General features: G+C 31.0%; 3 protein-coding genes across 3 annotated transcripts; 1 reads left to right on the top strand and 2 right to left on the bottom strand.

Annotated features, from left to right (window-relative positions):
• The first annotated feature begins 5,789 nt into the window (after positions 1-5,789).
• On the top strand, positions 5,790-8,453 carry LOC114377279 (acyl carrier protein 1, chloroplastic-like). The gene is made up of 4 exons (XM_028335719.1): positions 5,790-5,951; positions 6,650-6,763; positions 7,085-7,207; positions 8,099-8,453. Exons 1-4 carry the CDS (start codon positions 5,895-5,897, stop codon positions 8,222-8,224), a joined length of 420 nt encoding a protein of 139 aa, XP_028191520.1. The 5' UTR covers positions 5,790-5,894; the 3' UTR covers positions 8,225-8,453.
• Positions 8,454-14,187: 5,734 nt separating this feature from the next.
• Positions 14,188-14,909, bottom strand: LOC114375295 (classical arabinogalactan protein 26-like). The gene has a single exon (XM_028333074.1). The coding sequence runs from the start codon at positions 14,790-14,792 to the stop codon at positions 14,337-14,339; it is 456 nt and encodes a 151-aa protein (XP_028188875.1). The 5' UTR covers positions 14,793-14,909; the 3' UTR covers positions 14,188-14,336.
• A 799-nt stretch (positions 14,910-15,708) lies between these two features.
• LOC114377187 (serine/threonine-protein kinase RUNKEL-like) lies at positions 15,709-22,408 on the bottom strand. Its single transcript, XM_028335600.1, has 10 exons — positions 22,258-22,408; positions 22,059-22,148; positions 21,799-21,851; positions 21,400-21,475; positions 21,103-21,164; positions 20,931-21,009; positions 20,784-20,843; positions 19,002-20,657; positions 17,899-18,768; positions 15,709-17,049 (listed from the first exon to the last, which is right to left on the bottom strand). The coding sequence occupies exons 1-10, from the start codon at positions 22,303-22,305 to the stop codon at positions 15,931-15,933; spliced, it is 4,113 nt and encodes a 1,370-aa protein (XP_028191401.1). The 5' UTR covers positions 22,306-22,408; the 3' UTR covers positions 15,709-15,930.
• Positions 22,409-23,821: the final 1,413 nt, after the last annotated feature.

The following is a 23,821-nucleotide window of genomic DNA, read 5'->3' as shown; positions in this document are numbered from 1 at the left end:
AAATCACAAATTCATGACATTAATTTGAGTAACGTATAAAAAGTAAATACAAGTTAGTAAGATAAACTTACTTTCCAAATTATAACTTAATTAAATAAGTTAGTGTCACAACGAGGATTGCAAAAAAAAAAAAAACAACGACAAATAAAAAAAAGTGAATTAATATTTTTCTGAAAATGATAAATTGTATGTGTGATACTAGCATTTCGTAAATAAAATTATGTGTTGTATAAGTTTAGTTTGTTTTTATTGAAATAGTTTTTAAAATAAAAAATTAAAATCCATCTAGTTCAATTTTTTTTATGTTTTTATGAGTTAATTTATGATTAGTTCTAGATAAAAACATAGGCGAAAACCTAAATTTTGATTATTCTAAAGTGAATAAGAATAAAGTAAATAATCTTAGTCGATAAAGAAAAAAATTAACGATTAATACTTTAACACATTCATAATTTGTTATACATATTAATTATTAATTTTCCTATCAATAATTGGAATTATCTACTTTATCTTCTAAAACTAAACTTGTATATGAATTGCCAATAAATAGGTACATGGAAACCAAAAAATGCGAACCTAATTCATGTATGTGAACTTTTTTGAAAAATAAAGTATAATTTTTAAAAAAAATCATAAAAAAAATAAAGATATTTTCTTTGAAGTAAATTTAATTAAACACGTATCTGATTACTTTTAACTACAATTTTCAATTATAATGCTGGAAAAAACTTTTGAACAGGATAATTTTAACATGAAAAGGGCACTAGATGTGATAAGAATAAGAAAAAGAAACATAATTGTAAGAGTTCATGCAACTAATCAACACGATGATGAGTGGAGATTGCCAAACTCAAATCCATTTACCCAACAAAGAATTGTTCTTTTTTCGGCCTGATGTTACTTCTAGGCCTTCATTCCCCTTTTGATCTCATCATGCTCAAACTCACTTTCTTCATGTACAAGCAATGCTGAATGGTCGGAAACAAACCCTTATCGTTTCCAACAAAAATTGCACCATTCTATTCCAAAACGCCAAACACGTTCCTCTCTGGATTATTCAGAATTAAATTTTTTTTTCTTCTAGATCACGAGTATTTGTAATTAAAGATATTTTTGAATTAGATATGATGATTATTGATCATAAAATCATATTTTTAAGTTTTTTTTTCTTCTAGATCACGAGTATTTGTAATTAAAGACATTTTTGAATTAGATACCATAATTATTGATCATAAAATTATCTTTTCAAGTTTTTTTTCTTCTAGACCACGAGTATTTGTAATTAAGATATTTTTGAATTAGATATGATAATTATTGATCATAAAATTATCTTTTTAAGTATTTAACAAAATTGTATATCCAATATTTAAATTCAATATCTTTAGAATAACACCATACCAATTAATTTAGAATAACACCACAAGCCTTTCTGAACAGTTAGTCTGTGGCCCTAATCTGTTAGTAGCATTTTTTTCTCAAAAAACTATGATATGCAATTAGATTGCTCCGCACTTGTGCAATTAACGTTAACTGAATTTGGTATGCTTTTGTGCGAGTACAGTGTTTATAAACAAAGTTGACTAACCTAGCAGTGAAGATTAATTTCTGGTCGAAGAAAACATGTAACACTAGAGTTAATCTCCCTGTTTATGAAAATTTCTAGTCTAAGAAAAAAGTAATTAAAAAATGAAAACAATATTAAAACAAATTTAATAAAATTTATATTTAATGTCATTTAATATATTTTATTTTTAAATTAATTATATCCATAACTGTTGCACACTTGCACTCACGTAAAAATTAGATACAGTTTATTTGGTTCATTGGGTGATTCTAATATTGTTCACTAATCAAAATTAAAAATTTATTTTAAACACCTATAGGTAACACTTTCAGGTTGAGACTCTCTTCCGTTATTGGATTTGTCTCGCAAGTCCATTGTGTCTATATCTCTATTAGATAATTTTAGTATCTAGAGAAGAGACACTCCAATTTTAATTGGAGAATACTAAAAATATTTAACAAACTGTATTTAAATTTTATTCTGAAAATTATGAAATTAACGTATCTAGAATAAATAAAAGTTTTAAGAAAATAAGAATGTATTTGGTGGGTGGAATGATAGTAAAGTCATCACTCATCAAGAATATTACTGTAGAAAATTTCCGCTCAATGCCAACCGTCTTGCCGTCCAGTAGCAAAATAGCGATGTTTTGGAACCTACTAACCTCACATTCAAGTTAAAATATTCGTGGCCTTTGCCCCCTCTCTATACACACACACGAGAGAGTTTCCCTTGCAGCCAAAAAATATAAAAGAGAAAGAGGTTTTACAGCATGGAACCCCATTGTAATTTCTAAGAACATGGATGAGTCATATGATGAAAAAAAGGTTCAAATATAAAATTCAACAAAGTCTCTCAATCGTTATAACAACGGCCAGTAAATTTTTATTTTTTTTTGAAGAGGTCAATAAATCTTTTAACAAATATTACTATCACTATACAAATAAGGTCATTCTTATCACGTGCGTTTTCACCATTTACAAAGCCTTGGAACCAAAAATCTTCATTTATGGTGTATTTGTACAAGGATCTTGCTATCCAATGTTATTTGTCTCTAGGTAACATTTGTTGTTTGTGTGTAATAGTTACTTTTCCATTTACCACATTCAAATTAGGGGTAAAAGTAGGTTGAATCATCTATTGGACGAATGGTTCAATTTGTTTAAAGTTTGGTCTAACCCAATTTATTTAATAAAAATGTCAAGTTTAAATTTTTTAAAAAGTCTATTTAATTAAATAGGCTAAACCACATATCTTAAGAGGAGTCTATTAAGTCTAATGAGTCAATCTATTTAACAACAATATTTTATGATGAAACTATTATTTTTAATATGATAAATAATATTATAATTATTATTTAAATTACAAAATTATTTTAGTAGTTTAACGATTTGAATAATTTTAATTAATGTTTGAAATATATTAATTCGTATAATTATAGATGGGTAGAAGGAATATAAACTCTTTGCTTTTAGTGAGATTTAAAAGACTTTGGTAATATGTCACATGTAATGTTTGTAGACAAATTTTATTTATATTTTTTGATTTAGAATTATCTTATTGTTTTTAATGAAAATCTTTGCTTTTGCTTAAAGAATAATATATTTTCCATTTTTAAATATGAAATAGACTTTTAAATAGACTAACAGGTCTAACAAACTTTTAAAAAGGTCAGATAAGAGCCTTAAAATAGTTTCGTGGTGGGTAACAAATTTAAACTTGAGGTATGGAAATATAAAACAGGTCAGATAGGCATGGCAATGGAGCGGATCGGGGTCGGGTTTTGTTTACCCCACCCCTCCAACTCCCCATTTTCCTCCCCTGCCCCCAAAACTGACGGGGGTGTATATTTACACCCCATCCCTGTCCCTGACGGGGTCGGGTTTTCCCTACCCCTCCCCCGACATTTTTATAAAATTTTATTAAAAAATATAATTTTAAATAAAACATAAAATTCAATCCAATACTAACATAAAATTCAATCTAATAGTTTCATATTTCAATGTGTTATATATATTAATTATTAGCGGGACGAGTTTGGGGCGGATATTGAGAATCTCATCTCTGACCCTGAATTTGGCTATTGGAAAAAACCCAACCCCGACCCGGTCAATTCGGATTTTTTCCGTCAAAATCGGAGCGGGTCTGAGGCGCGCCCCGCGGGTTCAAGCCCCGTTTCCATGCCTAAGGTCAGACCAGACTTAGGTAGGACCTGATCCAACCTAAGTCATTCCCACTCCCAATTGAAATGCATGAATCTCCATTAGAAACTTTCAAACAACAAACAAAACCCATACTAAGTGCTATGTAAAATTGGTTTTTAAGTGTAATTGATAACAAAAACATAAAAATAATGGAAAAGGTTTGTAACATGAAAATAATATATATACTAGCAATATAAAAAAGTACCCTATTATTCAAGCACGGTTTGATATATGGTATGATAAATTTATCAAATTTATAATGATTAATTTTTTTAGGTCAAAGACTATGAGTAATTCATCCATTGGATTAGAGATTAATCTTGCTCACCATTCGTAACAATCACAAACTTAAGAAAATTTTGAACACAATATGAATCAAACATGAATTCTCTCACTAAATAAATCATTCATAGTTGTCATGTGAACATTGAGACTTTAGATTATTATATAAATTTTATGAACATCACCTTCATTACATCGTACAAAGGATTGGGTCGGCTCCTAAGCTGAAAATCATTTTAAGATAAAAAAAAATGTTGTTTATTTTAAGCAATAATTAATTATAAGTTGTTTAATACAAATTAGTTTTAAGTTTCAATACATATTTTCACCAAACAAAAAAGTTTCAAAACAAATTAATATAGTAAATCATTTAAAATATTTTTTAAAAATTCTTATCATATATATGATTCTGAATAAAAAAATATTCTAAGACACCAAAAACCTATTCTATACACATGAGAGAGATACAAAAGAAAAAATATATAGGTATAATAGATGATATACCGATAATAACAAAGAAATGAAAAAAAAATGAGTATCATTAATACATATAGAACTGCGGGGTGACCATGGACACATAAATAAAACAAGTGGTTGAACAATATAAATCACTTTAGCCTGATTATCATCCTAAAAGCCCAAAATTTATTTGACATGTTGAAATAAATTGGAAAAACTATAGGCATGACAAGGACTAGTTAAGTTTGATTCTCTTTGTTCTTATATCACAAAAGGTAAGTTCAAGTTCAAATTAAAAAGAAATAGGTTTAAGTTTTTCAAAACCATCTTCATATCCGTTGAATTTTATTGGATTTGGAAAACTCACAAGAAAACTGCTGCAACTTTTTTTAAAAATTATTCACTTATATATTTTAAATAAATTATTAATAAACATAATTAATACCTTTATTCTTAATTTTACCTCTCTTTTATTTTTTATTATGATTTCTACACAAATTCAGGTCTTGTTAAACTAAAATTTGAAAGAAAAATAATGTTTTTATCTAATGATAATAAATCACTATATTTATGAGAAAAAGAGTTATATAGTAATAATACATTTTTTTTACACAGTCATACCATCATAATTTATTTTTATAAATTTATTCACTTTTAAAATAATTATATTAAAATAACTCAAATAGTAATTTATAATTAAATAAAACAGCGTAAAATAATACATAAATGTTAAATTTTATTTTTATTAGAATAGTGTTAAAAAAAAATCAATGATCATACTTTACACTCGAACATGCGCTGTAAAGAAAATTGGATAGTAAAAGAGTTGCATTATTCATATAACAAATTTATATAATAAAAATATTCCATTTTAATTTTTTTTAACCACTATCCTAAAATAAAATCTGTTGTTAGAGAGATCCTAATACAAATAACACTTATCATCATAAAATAATCATTATATAATTATTTATATAAAAATATTGATTAACGTGTACACATTTATTTATTTGTGTATGAACCAATTATAACAAACAATAAATATATGTAAGTTAAGAAAACCTTTACATAATAAATAATTAATGTTTGGCAGGTGAACCAAACAAAGAATAAGGAAATCCAGAATTTGAGGGACATGACCTGGGAGAGGAAAAGCAAAGCAAACAAACAGCTACTCTCCTCCCACGTGCCATCCTCGAAATTAACGAAACGTACTGTAGTTGAAGAAACCACAGAATCAGAACCTCCTCTACTCTACCCTGCTTTATGCTTCCCCTATAAATACACACATTGTCCCTTTCTTCCATCACTTGAGACACAAACTCACACACTTTGTACTCTCCGTCCTTCCTTCTTCGATCCAGATCTCTCTCCTTCTCCCTCAAATGGCTTCCCTTCTGCAATGTTCCATGCCCCTCGTCTCTCTTTCCAATCGAGCTCTGGTATATAAAAATCTCCTTTCTCGCTCTTTTCATTTCACTTGCTTCTTTTGTAAACCTGTTTTAAGGGAAAACTCGTTTGATTAATTAATTAATGTTGTGTTGTTGAGTTGTTTAGGCAAGGGAGATAGTTTGATGTTATTGTTATTTGAATTGCATTTCCATGCCTTCATTTAGTTTTCTGAGACATAATATGATGTATTCACCTTCACAATTCATAGACGATTGAACTTTTTATTGAAGGGGTGCTCCGACTCTAATTTCCCTTCAACACCCTACCTTTTATCTATTTTATGCAGCTAAATGCTCTTGGTATTGGGTTTTGGCTATCATCGAAGATTTATTTTACGTAATTGCCCTAGATTTTACAGAACCAACTCGTATTCTAAATTTGCTGTATATGTTGAATTGAAGCTGAGTTTTTATGTTTTTTATTTTATTTTTTAATTATTTGTTTTTAAAATCTTTTTGACCATTCTTCTTACTTTTTGGTCAAACTGTCCTGCAACAACCGAGTCCTCCCTTAGAGAGAAAGTATTTCATTGCTTGTGAGTTTCAGCTGTACATGGTAGCGACATAATGGATTTATGATTGACTTCATTATTTTTTGCTTTATGGCTGAAAACTAAAGTATTTTGTGGTTTCTTCTAATTATATTATATTGCCTGGACTCATTCAATTCTTGTTGGATACAAAAACAGGTACCCGGTACCAGGATCTCCAACCCAAGTTCAGTTTCCCTTTCAATTAAGGGAAGAAGTTTCCCATCCGTTACATTGCAGCCCAGAGGGCGTCGGTTTCAGCTTAGATGTGCGGTAAGATTTGCAGCCAAAAAACCCATATTCTACCTTTGCCTCAGCAATGGGATCATTTAGCTTAATTTACTCTGTGTGTCTCTGTCTTTAATTTGATCTTCTAAATGCATTAACAACTTTTGGATTATGGAGAATTCATCTTTAATCCTTAGCTTCTGCTATTATGTTGCTAATTATCGCAGAATATCATTTATATTGAATTATCTATGTAGCCTTATGCTCGTAATTTTTTAATTTGCAAATGCTCTGGTCAGTTTTTTTGTGGAATGAACTTTTGTAATATGGAAGATGATATAACCAGCAAAGTTTTATTTCAAGCAGGCAAAACCAGAGACAGTGAAGAAGGTGTGTGACATAGTCAAGAAGCAATTGGCACTGCCAGATGAATCAGCTGTTACTGGAGAGTCTAAATTTGCTGCACTTGGAGCTGATTCTCTTGACACGGTATTTTTGTATTCATCTATTTATCTATGAATTGTTTTTGGGTGTAAAGTCATAATACTTAAATCCAAGTGTATAAATATATAAATTATTAGTATTTGCTACACTTGATTGTATCTATCATCTGTTTGTTATTTGAACTATATGCATGTTTTGTTGAGGTATTATTTTCTCATTTTAGTGTTTTTATTGTTATTTTTGTTCTCTCTTTCTCTCTGTAATGACATGGAGGACTAAAATTCTTTACCTTAAGAAAGTAATGATGGATTGACACGTGACCCTTCATATTTTACCACAACATGTTTTGATACATTTCCCCAGATGTTTATAGAGACCATCTTTTTATTGGGTTGGTGGGTAGTGGCCACTCATTTCCCTTGTAAGTACTTGCTGGCCTAAGAGGAAAAAGAGTTAGGCTACCCTTGGTACATTACTGTTGATATATAACTGGAAATCTACAGACTAAAACTGTGTTCCTGATAAAATACCTGAAGTTCAATGTTAATGATATATTTAGTTCTTAATCTACACACTACAATTGTGTTCCTGATAAAATACCTGAAGTTGTCAAAATAGTTCTTACCTTACTATTGTTGTGTCCTTGTTTGAAGGCCTCAGTTTGTTTAAGCAATTTAGTTTTCTTCCTCCTTGGTTGCCTTATTCCTTTGGTCTATAATATATGAATGGCATGTTTGCCTTTTTTTTTCTGGTGAAGATGGGAACCTTACCTCTGACCTTTATTCCCTCACCTCACTCCACCCTACCACATGAGCTAACCTTAAATGTCGTGCTAAACTTTGTTCTTATGTTGAACAGATCAAAACACAATATCCGTGGTTTATGTTTGATGATATTTTACTTGATTATTTAAGATTTGCTTTTCAATTTGTGCAGGTTGAGATTGTGATGGGACTTGAGGAGGAATTTGGTATTACCGTGGAAGAAGAAAGTGCCCAGAGTATCACCACCGTTCAAGACGCTGCTGATATGATCGATAAGCTTCTTGAAACCAAGGCTTAAACTAGTAAAAAGGACAAGCATGTCCATTTTAGAGTTTTTTGCTATGTCGACGGAAGGGGTTTTTAATCTTTATCTTTGGTATTACAACTTGATTGTCTAAGTAACTGCTAGTTCTTTTCTGGATTGTATTGCGATTACTATAATAATAGTTTTAAGAACTCAGTCATTTTGTTTCCGTTGAATGAAATTGATTGTCAAAATCACGTCCATTAAGTATTTGCATTTTTTAGACATTTTTCTACTTCAAACTAAGCCTCTCATTCTCTCATTTCCCGGGAGACACATGGGTAATATACTTGCATGACAAAAAAAATGTGAACAATTTCTACGTGCCTTTTGGTTATACACGTTATGTTATGTTTTTTTCATGTCTTTGTTATAAAGATTTTTATTTTTATGATATTTGAATTTTTTTGGGTTACGGTCTAAAGGATCGAAAATATGGCTTATGGGATTTTGATATATAATTCCGCAAATATCTCCACTCCTTTTTCCTTGAAAGGAGTTGATGTGATCATCTATGTTTCAACTGCAATGATTGGCAGTGTTGCCATGGGTGGGTGCATACGATTCTCAAGTCATCATGGGGACGAATAACATTTGCATCCAATGCATGTTCTTCAAGTGTATTGTCAACAAATTTATCACCGTTTACAACAAAGTATTGAAGTTGTGATGATTGTCAGCTCTTTAAGGAGATTGACCTCTACATATGAGAGAGAACCATTACTTAATTCAATTCAACCTGGGTGAATAATTATTCCAATCTTTCTCTACTTTTTGTAATTGGTTCTGCAACAAGTTCGGGCCTTTGGACATTTAATGGATTTCTGAATAGTTTGTATTGTATGAAGCTGAGAAGGGTAAATATATATTTGTATATTTTGAAGTATTTTTGTATTAATAATATAACTAATATTTAACATTAAGTATTTTATTTTTATTTTTTATTTGTTTCAAACTATTTTACCTTTAGTCAAAGTTTCAAATGTACATATGACTATTTAAAACATTAAAAATTTCAAACTATGTTATAATATATTAGTTTTTTGGTTTTCAGACTTCACAGATGTGTTAGTTGAATTTATTTATTATGCTTTAATTTTTAGGTCATGTTTAACATAGCATGTTAGCCTATGTGATAATGATGACAACAATGTAATTCTTTCATTGATTTTTTCTTTCATTATTTAACTATACATAACAATATATTCACTTGAATCTTGAAAGCCATAAGATTAAAATTTTAACTTCATAATTGTTGTTCATCCAATTCAATTACATAAGTTTCATTTTAACATTTTTTTAGTCATCATATTGATAGTTTAACTTTATAGTAGTCATTGATATTATTCAATGTGATCTAACATTAATGAATGATTATTAATCTTCAAAACTCAATCTTTTATATTTTTTATATAAAAGATGATTACGATTCAAGGTCTTTTGATTTATTATTATTATTATCTTATATATTTATTAAACAAAAGTAGAGAAAACTAATAAAACAAGAGATTGCTTACTCATCTGAAGATAACAATAATGATAATTATAATAATATGATATAATTTTAATTATCTTAAATGAGAGAGTTCAAATTTATGATGTGGGGATATTAGTGAATTCAAATTTTTAATAATATCACAAAATTAAAATCAATATCTTTAAAATAATTAACAACTATATCTATTTAATAAAATTTCAATATTTCAACAAATTTCAAAAAAAGTTATTTTTGATAATAAATGCATTTAAAAATTATTACATATTAACAATAAACAAAATAAACCGTCAAAGTTAATAATTATAAAGTATTTTATATTCATATTTATTATTTCTAGATTCTTTTAAAATTTATACTTTACAAATAGGAAAAGTAGAATTGAAAATGAAAAAAAAAATATGTTTGATCATTTTTTTCCGCCTTACTTCATATATTACTTCATATAAATTATATGAGTGAGAAATTATATAAGTGTCATTTTACTCACTATTATTGTGATATTTTTCAAAATCATTAGTATGATTATATTCTATATATAAAACTAGACTCGTACCTTTAATGATTTAGAGTTATGTTAATTATTTTATATTTTTCTCTTTTTTAAATTTTAATTAGTATAAAATATAGATAATTAGGAAATATCTATTAAGTTACTTTAATAAACAATAATATTTGATACATTTTATTTTATAATAATAATATCATTAGAAAATTAAAAATCAATATGTTTAGTTTTAGGAAATACTAGTAACACTTAAAAATTCCATTTGCAATAAATTTTAATGTAAAAAATTATAAATATATATTTACTATTTTTATTTTGAATTTATACATTTAGTATAAGTATTTCATTACTATTTTTAAAATAATATTTGTTCAGTTAAAAGTACAATTATTTTTTCACTCATTTGCAATATAATTATATTTAATATGAAACTAAATATTTTCAAACTGATAAATTTAATTATTTATATATTTTTTCAAATATTACTAAATACAAATAATACTAGGTATAAATATTAAAAATTTACAATTCAATAAAGTATCGTACAAGTATAAAATCTAGTTATAAATAATGTATTTGGTATTTTATTTCATAAAAAATTTAATTTATAAAAAATATTATCAGTGAAAGTGTACCAATGAAACTGTGTAAGATATTCTCTCCTTTTATTTATTAATAATAATAATAATAATAAATTAAAAGATATTGAATCAGACCAATGTTAGATGTGGAATTTATGCCACATACATTGTACTTGTACTAAAAAACATGTTTATATAATTTTAAGTTATTATGTGAATTAACAATATTTTTAAACAATGACCCAATTCTCTTGTGAACAAGATTAAAAACTTACAAAAATATTTAGAAAATATAAATGATAAGAGTAAATTTCATATAAAAATAATAATAAAATATTATAAAATTTTTACATTATTTAGACAAAGTAAACAATGTTAGATGGCCTGATGTCATGATGTCATGTTCCTTCTCATACTCTTTTGGGAAGCATTTACTCTAAGATGGATAGATGTCACTCCATCTACATAATAATAAAACAACTCTTCCTCAAAAATCCTAAACTATTTAGGAAAAAGAATGAAACTCAAAATTTATGAATGTAGTTACCGGAAATGATAAAATCGCAACAAAAAATTAATCCTTCCAATGCAGATCGGGAGGAAACATGTAAAAAAGACTCTATGGGTAAGCAGGTAAGCTTTGCCTCCTTTGGAGGATATGAAACCTCTTGTAAGACCTTAGAGACTTCACAGCCAATATGTTCACAAGAAATAAAGAAGGGAAAGAAAAAAACTCAATGATACAAGAAGATGCTCAATGGTGACGTTAATTTATAGTATTTTAACTGAATTTTCAAACTAGTAAAATGATAAAATACTTGTTAATGGTAAACAAGCACAGTTTTCCTTTGAAGTTGAACTAATCTCATTCTATTCTGTTATCCAAATCACTCTTCTTTTACCTTCTACCTAGTCTCTGTTTACATGCTATGTCTTCTTCTTATCTTTATAACTCTATCACTCTCACCTACTCTTCACAAACCGGAATCACCTTTACTTTAGAAGATAAACCTTTGTTTAATTAACATGCCATATATTCTTGTTTTTAACATAATCATAACAATATCCGAGTATGGCAGAACACTTCCTTAGTTAACTTGAAAATGATAGAGCACTTCATCCAAGTAATGCTATTCTATTAGTATGATTTTAATTTTTTTTTCCTTATAATTGTGACATTGGATTTGATTATTGTTTAGTTTGTTAATTTGTTACGAAGTCATTGTTTTATAACTCTATAATTATCCCTTTCCCTATTGCTACCTTTTTTCCTACTCAGTGTTGTTTAAGTTTGTTTGGGTATGAGATAAATTGTTCGCTTGACTGAAGTTGATTCATATGTTTCATTTTCATGGCTGTCCCTGATCCTTATTCCACGTTAATCTAGACTTCAAACTCGTGTAGTTAATATTAAAATCTCTTCCACCCTGATCTGTTTATTTTCGAAAATGTGCCATTCTTTCTGTAGATGGTCGATTTTTTTTTTAAGCGTAGATGTTCGATTGAATGCAAACTATTTAAACGATTATCACTAAGCGACCTCTAGTGAGTTATCATTAGTTTAAATTTTAAATGGAAAGAAATAAACTTTAAGAATATGAAAAATAAGACGTATTGATTCATAACAATTTTATTACTTTAGATTGCATAATTGTATACATATTACAAATGAAAATAGATTTGACTTATTCTCATACTTGAATGACATTTTTATGAAAAGAATTAGTATTTTAGTTTGTCCATTACATATCATAAATATTTATTTTATATAACTACAATTTATAATAAATAAAAATTTCGAAATATATAAATTATATTATAATAATCTGTAAAAAATAAATATTTTTAACTTATAAATTATAAATTATATTTATAACATATATTAAATAATTTATATTGTTACTTTTTGTTATTAATAATTTTCTTAAAAAATATTGAAATTTAAGTTAGAATTAAAGACAATGATAGATCGAAAGAAGTTAACTAGGGAAAAAATAATGTAAGGTCTTGTTATGAATAATCTATTTAATGGAAGAATTTGTATTCAATTTTTTTTTTATAAATTTTTTTGGACAATCAACAATCACAAACTAACAGTAAATAAAATTAGTTTTTATCAAAGTAGGTTAAGAGACACTAGTGATCCTGTGACTTAAGACAAAAATATCTCTCTCTATATATATACCAAATTCATGTAGGAACGTATTTAAATTTTGAAAATAAATTATACATTTGAAATTGATTTTTGATAATCAGTTACAAAAACCATTAAATTGATATTGAAAGTGTATCCTTGAAGATTCAACAAGCACAAACTTACTAAGGCCTTGAAATGTGTCAAGGCAGATAAAGATTCTTAAATTTCAATTATGTTGATAATTATTAAGTACGTATTTATAATCATTTGATATTTATTTATTTTAGTTATATAATGTAAATAATTTTAAAAATATTGGTTCTCAATATATAAAATTGGTTCAATCATGGGTTTAGTTTAAAATATATTATATTTAAATATATAAATTATATTATTATTAAAATTCATAACAAATCAATATTTTTAATATATAAAAATTATATTTTATATTTATTATAAATAATTTATATTATGATGTGTAACATTCACTAAAATAGAGACTAGACAATAGCATTACATTACTATGTAGAATATGTAATTGGCATCCTATCTTATAGTATTTGAGTATTTCCTTATTTTACCACTTTTGTTTACCCCAAAAAAAAAACATTACTATGCAGATTGTAGAGAACATCTCGGCATTGAGTAGACCACAGCACATGACATTATTATACGATATTATGATATCCAAGAATAAGACAGCAAAACCGGACAAAACAGGATTACCTAAATACTATACATACTATTGAAATTTGTCACTTGATTGAGTAGCATGTGACCTATAATTGGAGGAAAAACAATAACAAAACGCCTGATTCCTGCTGATTAATTAGGTGTTTGTCACGTGCACCTCAGTTGCAACTTGGAAAATAATGGCACTTGATCGAAACCATGTGCCACCACCTAAATTGATTACATGCAAACCTGACATATTAGTTGGAAGCAAAAGAAATCTTACATTTTCATCTAAACGAGGGTTCCAGCTATATACGCAAAGAGAAAGCTTGAAATGCAAAAAGACTCTTAAAAAGTTCAATCATGGGCCTCTGATTGGAAAAGGTAAAAAAGGATCATTTAACATAATGTAAAAACAAACAAACCAAATAAAATAAAAGGACTAACCTCAATTTACAACCGGTAAATCAACAGTAGAATCATGAAAAAGAGAATTGAATCAATTTTTATTTTTTTTTTAACAGCAAATAATTGAATCAATTGATACTGTTGGGAAAATTATTCTCAAACCAACCAAGAAAGAAAGATGGATTTTTATTATTATATTATTATCATATACTATAAGGTAAGAATGAAAAATTAGCATACAATAAAAGAGAATCTAGCCTATAATAATTGGAATCTGCCACATCCCAAATAAGAAAAACCACTCATAGTCTCATACAGTGCAAACACCAGCATACTGCTAAACCAGCAAAAAAAGCAGTGGCTATGCTAGCAACTAGACTTGTTGTAGGGGCATTGGAAGAAAGTGGCGATCCAAATGGTGAGAAAGCAGAAAGAGGTCCTGGAGCAATAATGTCATCTGGGTTTGGAGGGCTTGGATTGGAAGGAATAGTGGGAATGTCAGAGCCAGCAGCAGGAGTTGGCAACACACCACCAGGAGAAGGCAACAGTGGAGCAATGTCTGGGGACAACTCTTGGAAAGGAGAGAGTGAAGATAGATGTGGAGATGGAGGAGGGTCTGTTAATGTTGCTGGTGAAGATGAGAGTGTGGGAACTTTGGGAATAGGTTGTTGTGAATATGATGAAAGAAGAGGTGAGGGCATGAAAGCAATGATGATGATGATCATCATGAGTGTTAGATGAGCATTGTATGATGCCATTCTGATGGTGAAGAAAATAGAAAATCCAACTTACACTGCCTGAAAATGGATATAGATGTGTAAGGATTTTCGGAGGGAGATAGATAGTGTGTGGGCATTTTAGTGAAAATAATGATGGCAAAGGCTTTAAATCTTCAAGGCATGAAACTCTGCAGGTTCCCATCATCTTTCTCTCTCTCTCTCTCATCCTACCTAAGACTAGGTGGGGTCCAATGGGGTACCACGTGGCAAGATTCCATTGGATGTGATAAGGGAACATAGTTTTTTTTTTTTCCTGGAGGAAGAGACAAAGATTGGGAAAGGTTTCCATGTGATGCGTTTGGTGAGAGAGAATCCGCCCGTGATATTTGGGCCCTACAGCTCTTTATTTTCTGTTGATCCCTAAAAGCTAATTTGTTAATTGTTAGCAAACGGGAAAACTTACTGTAGTCTTGGCATTACAAAAATTTACAATCATACTGCTTCATCTTTCAAGGGTGATTTAAATATACCCGGAGAACAAGAATGATTCAAAATTCGTTGCGTATTCTAACTCTTACGAAAGGAGATGAATGCTCATCTGTCTTCATGTTACTATTTTGCATAGTAAATGTCAATTTTTTAATGCGAGGTTGTCTCGTGATGAACATTCCTATGAGCATAAAGGTGGCTAGGCTGGAATTTTTTGTTGCTTGAGCAGCATTTATTGAAATAAGCCTTCTTACATAGCTGACAATCTTTCTGTCTTTGGAAGTATGTGTAATTGTGTACCATGGTACCTATCAAACAGGAATCTCAATCATATTCATATGCATGCAGTTTCATTCCATTTAAGGGTTTTTCCTGGGTAATTTTATACTTGTACAATACGTTAGTGTTTAAGTTAATGAAAGGAGACAGACTATTACATTGACAAGAATCAATTTATAGAAAAATCTAGGAGGAAAAAAATCGTTGACTTTATATTTTAATGTTCACGAAGATACAGAGTACACATGCTTTACATAGAAATACAGTGAAGCCTGAGTGGAATTCACCAAATTGCTCAACCTTTATCTGGAGTTTTAACAATACCTTGAAATATAAGGATAAACGGTGAACTAGAAAAGTTACACATTCTAATGAGAGGAACAGAACAGAACATGATACCTACAATTATTCAAATGCAACGAGGCAACCGCTGCAATTCCAAGGCTGCCAGCCCAGCTGTTTTGGCTAAAGCTGGTACACCTGAATTTTTGAGTTCAGAAACTATGACTTCAGTTCTTGAAATCTCAGGTTTGGATATTGATAATATCATTGCATGCAGTAAGTATTGCTTGCAAGCATAGCCTAAAGCGTGAAGCATTCGCTGGATGATCAAGTGAGGAATGCCTCTACTCCAGCTCTCTAGGATCACAGTCACCTTGGGGAGATTGGTTAGTATACCAGTGGTGGCTTCTCTAGGAGCTGCCTTGAGCAGTAAGACAACACATTCAGAAGCTATATCAGCAATACTGGTTTCTGCAGAGGCACTCAACTCTAGCAAGACACCGACATTGCTTCCAAAGTCCGCTATATCTTTTATGCATTGTTGGGGATCGACAGCGCCACCACTCAACTCGGGAGGACAGTCACCTAAGAGAATTAGTTCTGTTGTGTAGCTGAAGCCTTTTGTGCAGCTAACTGAACGTGCTAGAAAAGCCTTACACAACCCAAGAGTTGGTTCCAGCAAATCTTCCATACCCTTTGCATATACAAACTCAAGAAAGTTGCCAATCCTCCTAACCACCTTTAACTGAGAGAGTAATTTGGACTCCATCTCAGGAGCAGAAGCCAGAGCAAGACACAGCTTAACATTGTTCACATTTGCATTTGAGAGATCGCCAAGCAAGAACTCGAAGCATTGTGAAATTGTCTTCAGATGTAGAATGTCTGGAATTGTAATAAAACTGAACTCCATTAGCATGACAAGAAGCTTCTGCGCATAGATAGGAATAGGATCTTCATCTTCAATCAAGGTTGGGTAGAGAGGAAGAAAACGGGTATTGGATACGAATTTCAGATCCGTCAATCTTTGCTCTTCTTCAATTGGTTCACTCAAAAGAATGATCATCACATCAAAAAGAATTTTAAGGCACAAAAATCTGGCATCACCGTCCTTGTTACCCTTGTAGAGAACTGTCAGACTAGGGAGGATTTCACGTATGAAAATGTCAGGATTGCCAATAATCACAGGAGATTCCTCTGTGAGAGACTCGAAAATTCGAAGAAGGGTTATTTGGAAGTCATCTCTTCCCTGAAAAACAATCAATGAAGACATTATATCAAATACCAATTGTTACCTAAAGGTCAACCTTGTTCTACTAAAAATGCCACTCACCATCCAACTAACAGTATGATCCAATCAACGGTAAAATCAGGGAAATAATTGTCATCAATTCAAGAAAAATTAAGTAGCCAAACAATATGTGAAAATTAGGCAGGCAATAAATCAAATATCATTGTTCATTTGAATTAAGTTAAAACTTTATGAGAGCTATTGAAAAATAAAATAAAATCCTAAATTTAAGCCAAATCAAGCATACACTTTAAATCAAGGGAAAATTGATGTCAAGACCATTAAGAAGGATGTAAAAAAAAGATTAACTTGATAATAAGCCACATAATTTATTTAAAGACAAAACTAACTTTGATGAAAGTAATATATAAATATTCATTCGCAACTTTCTTCCTAACTTCAAAGAAGTGCAAAAGGAGTTGTAAGTACTCAATGCGAACTCTTTAAGATTCAATTATAAGTAATATTTGTAAACAAAAAATAATAACAAGTAGTTATTCACAAATTTCTTCTTTAATTTTGCACATTTTAAATAGGCACAATTGATATCGAAAGAAATATTGCAGCTCTACTATTTTAAATTCATGAAAGCATACAATTAAGTCATATTTTTCTATTAACACATTTTAAATTGAGTCAAATTTAGGTAGAATTTACTAAATAAAAATAAGACACGAAATAGGAAGTAGGACTCGTTTAGTTATGTAAAATCCACTCTAGTAAAAAATACTTGTCAGAAAAAGTGTAGAAAAGGTGCGCTAGCATTTCTCTTAAAAGGAAAGAAGATACAACGGCTCAGTCACTAACCTGAAACGATGTCTCCACGAGTTTAATTAGATTCGCCAACTGCCGTAAGACTTGTGGTGTAACTACTTTGTGCTTAAAAGTTGAAGTTCCAAGAAGATGAAGGACAACAGGAAACAAATGAATGTTGGGTTTTGGGGCAGATCTGCTGGTAAGGGCAGAGATGTGTCCATGGCGCCTTCCTCCCATCATTTGCTGGATATCCCCTGTTATTATATCAAGTAAACCTGGAATACTGGATGCCACAATATGCACAAATGCATCCAAACACTGCCTCACATAAGCATCCTTCTCTTTTCCCAGCCTATCCACTACAGAGAGTAACTTTTGGCTACAAAAGAAGTGTGGAAGCCACCTCCTGCCATGCTTACAGAGGAGAGCCACAAGGACTAGTGCCTTTCCTCTTAAAACTTCACTACCTTGCTCAACAAGACCCAAAAGACTTGGGATCAGATTTTTATCCTCAGCAAGTGAAACAAGGTATCTTCCAATATTTGTGAACATGTGGCTTCCAAGCATTGCCATGTTAAGAAGATTTAAGCTGATTTGTTGCTCTCGTGGACTGCCCTTGACAAGAGCAGAAGATAGGTCCTTGAATGAGAGTTTCTCTATCACCGACTGAATGCTAGGAGGATTAAAACGAACTAAGCGCACCAAGCATGATCCTGCAGTGAGTCTCATACTCTCTTGTTTCCCTGAGGCCCTATAGATATAGCAGAGATTACTAATTACATCTTGACTGGACAAACGCCCCACCCATGAACCTCCTTGACTGCAAATATTCTCAATTGTTCTCAATGCATATAATTGAGTTATATCATCCTCTCCCTTCCGCAATATTGATGACACAAGTGATATTAATGAATTTGGAACCTGCAGTCAGGCAGAAATAATTAAACATGAAAAATGTACACCTAGAAAGCTGGCAGATGAAGTTAAAACAGCTAACAGGAAGACATGAATTTGACTTAAAATATATTACAATACTGCAAGCAACATATCTAGAAAATTGTAAATTATTATATACCAGTATTAGAGATGTCAAGCTTCAAATGACCTAGGCAGATAGACAACAAACATAATATGCAACAAGCTTGGAAGCTAACCTGCCAGCCATGCGCATTCCTATTGTCCTTTGATGGAGATTCAAGTTGATTGTTATCCCTGCAGTCTGCATTTTGAGTGGATATATAAAATAGTAACTCACCCAAAGCAGCCATGGAGAACCTCCTTACTTTTTCCTGTCTGTCTCTAAGGCCATCAGTCAGTGCACCTAAAATTCCAGAACTAGCCAAACTGTCATCAACAAAGGTGGAGTGCCTAATCAACAAACCGATCAGTGAAGCAAGTTGAACACGCAAAGCTGATGCCTTGGATTGACGCTGCAATTTTACAAGCATGAGCATTATTGGCCCATTGGTCAAGATATTAGCTGCATCAGCATTACTGCTCAACATCTCAAGGTACCTAATCACATTCTGTTTCTCTCCAATGCTGGTATTTCCATTCAAAATGGATAATATTCGGTTGTGGACTGCCTCCAATTGCTCTTTAGGCATCTTGACAAAATCAGATGCTTGCAATGCCTCAAATGGGAGTGAAGGAATGACTTCTGAGACTTTATCAACTTTTCTGCTAGGCATTACAGGTCTGACTGAGAGATCAGATGCATGCCAAAGAACCTGGGAAAGGTTGTTAGACAACCTCGAAGAATCAGAGTCAAGGCCAGATCCTGAGTCTTCTTTAGTTCTATGTTTCTTCACCTGAGGGCTCACACTGGGAGAAATAGCAGATATGTCAGGATGGTCAGGAGTTGATTCATGATCAAATGACCTTGGATCATCTGAGACTGGAGGGTGAACAGATGGGGTGTCCAACTGGTGTGTATTATTTTCAACCTCCTCTGCTTTTCCCTGGTTCAGAAAATGATTGACCATTTTCTCATCAGGCACAGGAGTTGTCTGTTCGGCACCATCAGTTTCTTCATGCGCATCATCTTCAGCATTCTCATTAAAATCAAGTTCCATGTCAGTGTTCTCAATTTTAACTTCAGAATCATTCTCAGAGTTATTAGGCAAGGGGCGTCGATAGTTTTCCTTCTCATTTTCTCTCTGTAGATTTGTTTTTGCTATTCTTGACAGTCTCAAAAGATTCACACCCTTGCTAATATTGGAATTATCTTTTTGCTTTACCTCATGTATTCTGCCAGAACCCTTTGTCTGAGTTCTGTGGCCAATTGGTGTTGCCCTTGTTGGTGTCTCAATGCCTCTAGATCCTAAAACAGAGTTCTCATCCTTTCTCAAAAACCCTTTGACATCTTTTTCACGATATTTGGTAGGGGTCCTGTTATGGGAAGATTTATCTCCATTACGTTCTGATAAGCATGGTTTAGCATGTAGCCCTATCATATCATCAAATGCAGGTTGAGCAGGCAGAGACACCAGAGTAAATTTGGTTCTCCAAAAGGCATGTCCACAAAGCTCAGGCCACTGTATTCTTTCAGCTGGATCTTTTACCAACAGGGAATTAATTAAATTGACAAAAGGCCGACTTGGATTACCAGGGAGAGGTGGAGTCGGATCCGAAATGATGGATTTTACAAGCTGGGTGAATTCTCTTCCCACAAAGGGTGGCCTCCCAGCATAGCATTCATATAGTACACAGCCTAGTGCCCAGAAATCAGAAGCATAAGAATGGACTCCACTGTCCTCAAAAAGCTCCGGAGCCATGTAAGAGGGTGTTCCACGTTTTGCTCGCGGTAACTAAAAGGTATTCAAGCTTAGTAGATATTAACAGATTTAATTCATGGAGAAAAGGGGCAAATACATTTGAGTAATGATTCATCTGTTTATGCATAAAGATGTCAGAAAAGAGGTAGTCAAGCATACCGAGGAAGAAGGAGCTTTTGATATATCTTTCAACTTCCTAGCCAATCCAAAATCACATAGCTGCACCAATCATGTAAAAAGTACACACTTCATTTCAAATTATTAGATTAAAAAAATCTAAAACGACTCAACCAACCAATCAGGTACCTTTGCACATCCATTTTCATCTAGTAGGATATTGGATGGTTTCAGGTCACAATAGATTATTCCATTTGAATGTAAAAACCTGTATATCATATCAGTTTTAGTGTATATATATAAGAATAATACTACCAAACAGTAGGAAAAGCAAAGACAAAATTAAGACTCGTGAACCTACTGCAAAGCTTTGACTATATCATAAGCAAAATCATAAACCGAGTCTTCAGGAAGTTGACTATCCTGCAATTCATCCACATAATCAACACCAAGTTAATATTGCATAACATAGCCCAAAAATTCCCAACACCTATAGATTACAATTTGCAAAAGCAAATTTAGAAATGAAGAGTTTACAAAAAGATTGGGGGAAATCCAGAACATGGAAAATCACTTGAGATTTTTAGAGAGCTGACTTCGTGAATGAAGCTACAGTAAACACAGGCTCAAAACCTACAAGCAAAGCAACGCTGTGTACCTGTCGTAATATGGAAAGCAGATCCCCTCCAACACAGTACTCCAAAACCAACCATAGGTGAGCAGAAGTTTCATACCTAAAAAGCATTATTGAACCACACTTTAGAAAACCGCTAAGCCAAATAAGTAAGAAGCATTTGTTTGAGACAATTCCCCAAAATGGAAGTCTTACACAATACATTATTTATGCTAAATAATTAATAATTAATTAATAATCACTTCACTTCAGTATTCATAATTCAGAGTTTAAAACTTATTAGTAGGATTTCCTCTTTTTACAGTCTTCAAAAATTCAATGGAAAATACTTTTTTTCCTTTCAGAGCAAACATTTTTAATAGAATTTCCTAATTTTCAGGTTCTCCCTAATCGTTTCAGTAAAATAATACCCATACTCCTTACCAATCGTAAAATTTCAGCACATTTACATGGCCCAATGTGTGAAGAATCCTGACCTGCAAAAGGAGAAAGCGGTTAATTCAACACGCACGTACAGCTCAGGATCTGCTAGAAAAATGCGAAAAACACATCACCAATGCAGAAAATAGTAATTAATAATCAATTAAAGGAGAAACAAAGCTATAGCATGTTAGATGAATTAAATGAACTACACTACAAAAGTAACAAAACCTGCACAAGTTTTCTGAAATTGAATGACTTACTTCTTCAAGGACCTTGGTTTTCTGTGATTTATCGACGCTTTTGATGGCGAAATACTCGATTGTCTTCTTCTTCCTGCCTTTGTAAACGGTCTGCGTATGCATAAAAACAGAGAAAGAGCGATCGCATGTTACGATGCCAATTAGAGCTTAAAAAGGAAAGCGGGAAACAGAAGAAGGAGGAGAGAGATTATTGCGTTACAGAGTATCTGCCGCGACCGATGGCTTCGTAGATGTGGTACTGGTTCATCTTTCTAGGGTTTTGCTTCGCAGATTTTCAAATGTTGAGGATGAACATGAGAGAGAGAGAGAGAGAGACGGTGCCAACGGGCGGGGTATTTCAAAATCAAAATTCAGGGGATTATGCTATTTAAGCATCCAAACAGGGACTAAGGATACGACGAGCGCAAATTTGAAATTGGAAAGAGAAAATACTTTTTGACTTAAGTAACGTAAACTGTCCAATAAAGTTGTCAATACTTCAGGAATTTTATTTATAAAATTTATGGGCGTTTGTTTCATGTATAATTCTTTTAGTTCTAAAAATATGATATGAAAATATTATTTTGTGTATTATTAACAATATGTTTAGTCAACTATTAAAATTGATTAGGATTATTTTTTATTTTTCGGTAATGATTAAAACATGTTTTGGTTGAATTATTTTTTCTTAGCAATATATATTATAATTACTAAAATATTCTTATTAGAAAAATTCTCATTACATCCGTAGTCTACTCTCTATATGTTTAATGATTACATTGAAAGAAGAACAAGAATTATCTATTAAAAAATGAACATTCAAGGAAAAAGAAAAATGATTACAAGATGTAGGAACCAAATTGATACTAAATTAAATTGTAGGAATATTAATTGGACAATAACAAAATTTATCAAATTAAAAAAAATTGAAGTATGTATCGTGAAAAAACAAAAAGAAACTAATGGAGTAGTTGTTAGTAAGAAAGTATATATGAATTTTTACTCATAAAAAAGTATTCATGTTTTGTGGGGATAATTTTTTTCTACCTCTTATGTCGAAATTAAATATTGATGGAATATGGGATTATGTTTTTTCCCGAAAATAAAAAACACAATTATTTTTTTATGATCTTATAATAAATACGAGATAATTTTTTTTCGGTCTAATATTTCCAGAAATAACAAAATAGTCTGTGAACAAACGTTCTCTTTTAGGTTTTAAACAAGTTTTTGTCCCTATGAAATATGATGCTTTTTTATTTTAGTCAGATTTTTTGTTTTGATTTTAATTTTTAAAGATATTTTTTTCTTTTAATCTGTACTGTCAAATAACAATGTTGAATTGATAACGTAATAACTAGGATTGTTAAAACACTAAATTGAATGTGCTAAAAAAAGTGAGCAATTTTGAATAAAAAAATGAAATGAATTGTTACATAGTTCAGTTTTTAAAAATTAAATTGCTCCCAGATTGAATTGTTCGAACGAAACTAAGAGGTAACCTATGTGTTCTTCAGTCCATCCAAATTATTACGCAGTTTAGTTCAATTCGCTCAAATCATTTTTAAATTCATTTCATCTATTTTGCACTCCCTCGAACTAGTAATGTCATTGATAATCTAATAGTTTGTCACATTATCAAATATCTTAAAATTTATTTTATAAAGTTTTCCTATAACCAACTATATGATAAGAAACTATTTTCCCGTACTATATTTTAATTTGTCTTTTCTTTAACCTTTAATATTTTACGATTTTTTACTAGATAGCCTGCCAATTTGCTA

The sequence above is a fragment of the Glycine soja genome, chromosome 11 (genome assembly GCF_004193775.1).
Source record: "Glycine soja cultivar W05 chromosome 11, ASM419377v2, whole genome shotgun sequence".
NCBI lineage: Eukaryota > Viridiplantae > Streptophyta > Magnoliopsida > Fabales > Fabaceae > Glycine > Glycine soja.
This window is presented reverse-complemented; position numbering and strand designations above follow the sequence as displayed.

What these genes read in the sequence shown, in the direction of transcription:
- LOC114377187 (XM_028335600.1), bottom strand. Translation starts at nt 22,305, where the DNA reads ATGAACCAGTACCACATCTACGAAGCCATCGGTCGCGGCAGATACTCT. An exon ending in TCGGTCGCGGCAGATACTCT is followed by an intron (nt 22,149 to 22,257) that starts GTAACGCAATAA and finishes ATGCATACGCAG; the next exon opens with ACCGTTTACAAAGGCAGGAA. An exon ending in ATGAAAATGGATGTGCAAAG is followed by an intron (nt 20,844 to 20,930) that starts GTACCTGATTGG and finishes TGATTGGTGCAG; the next exon opens with CTATGTGATTTTGGATTGGC.
- LOC114375295 (XM_028333074.1), bottom strand. Translation starts at nt 14,792, where the DNA reads ATGGCATCATACAATGCTCATCTAACACTCATGATGATCATCATCATC.
- LOC114377279 (XM_028335719.1), top strand. Translation starts at nt 5,895, where the DNA reads ATGGCTTCCCTTCTGCAATGTTCCATGCCCCTCGTCTCTCTTTCCAAT. An exon ending in GGTTTCAGCTTAGATGTGCG is followed by an intron (nt 6,764 to 7,084) that starts GTAAGATTTGCA and finishes TATTTCAAGCAG; the next exon opens with GCAAAACCAGAGACAGTGAA. An exon ending in GAGCTGATTCTCTTGACACG is followed by an intron (nt 7,208 to 8,098) that starts GTATTTTTGTAT and finishes CAATTTGTGCAG; the next exon opens with GTTGAGATTGTGATGGGACT.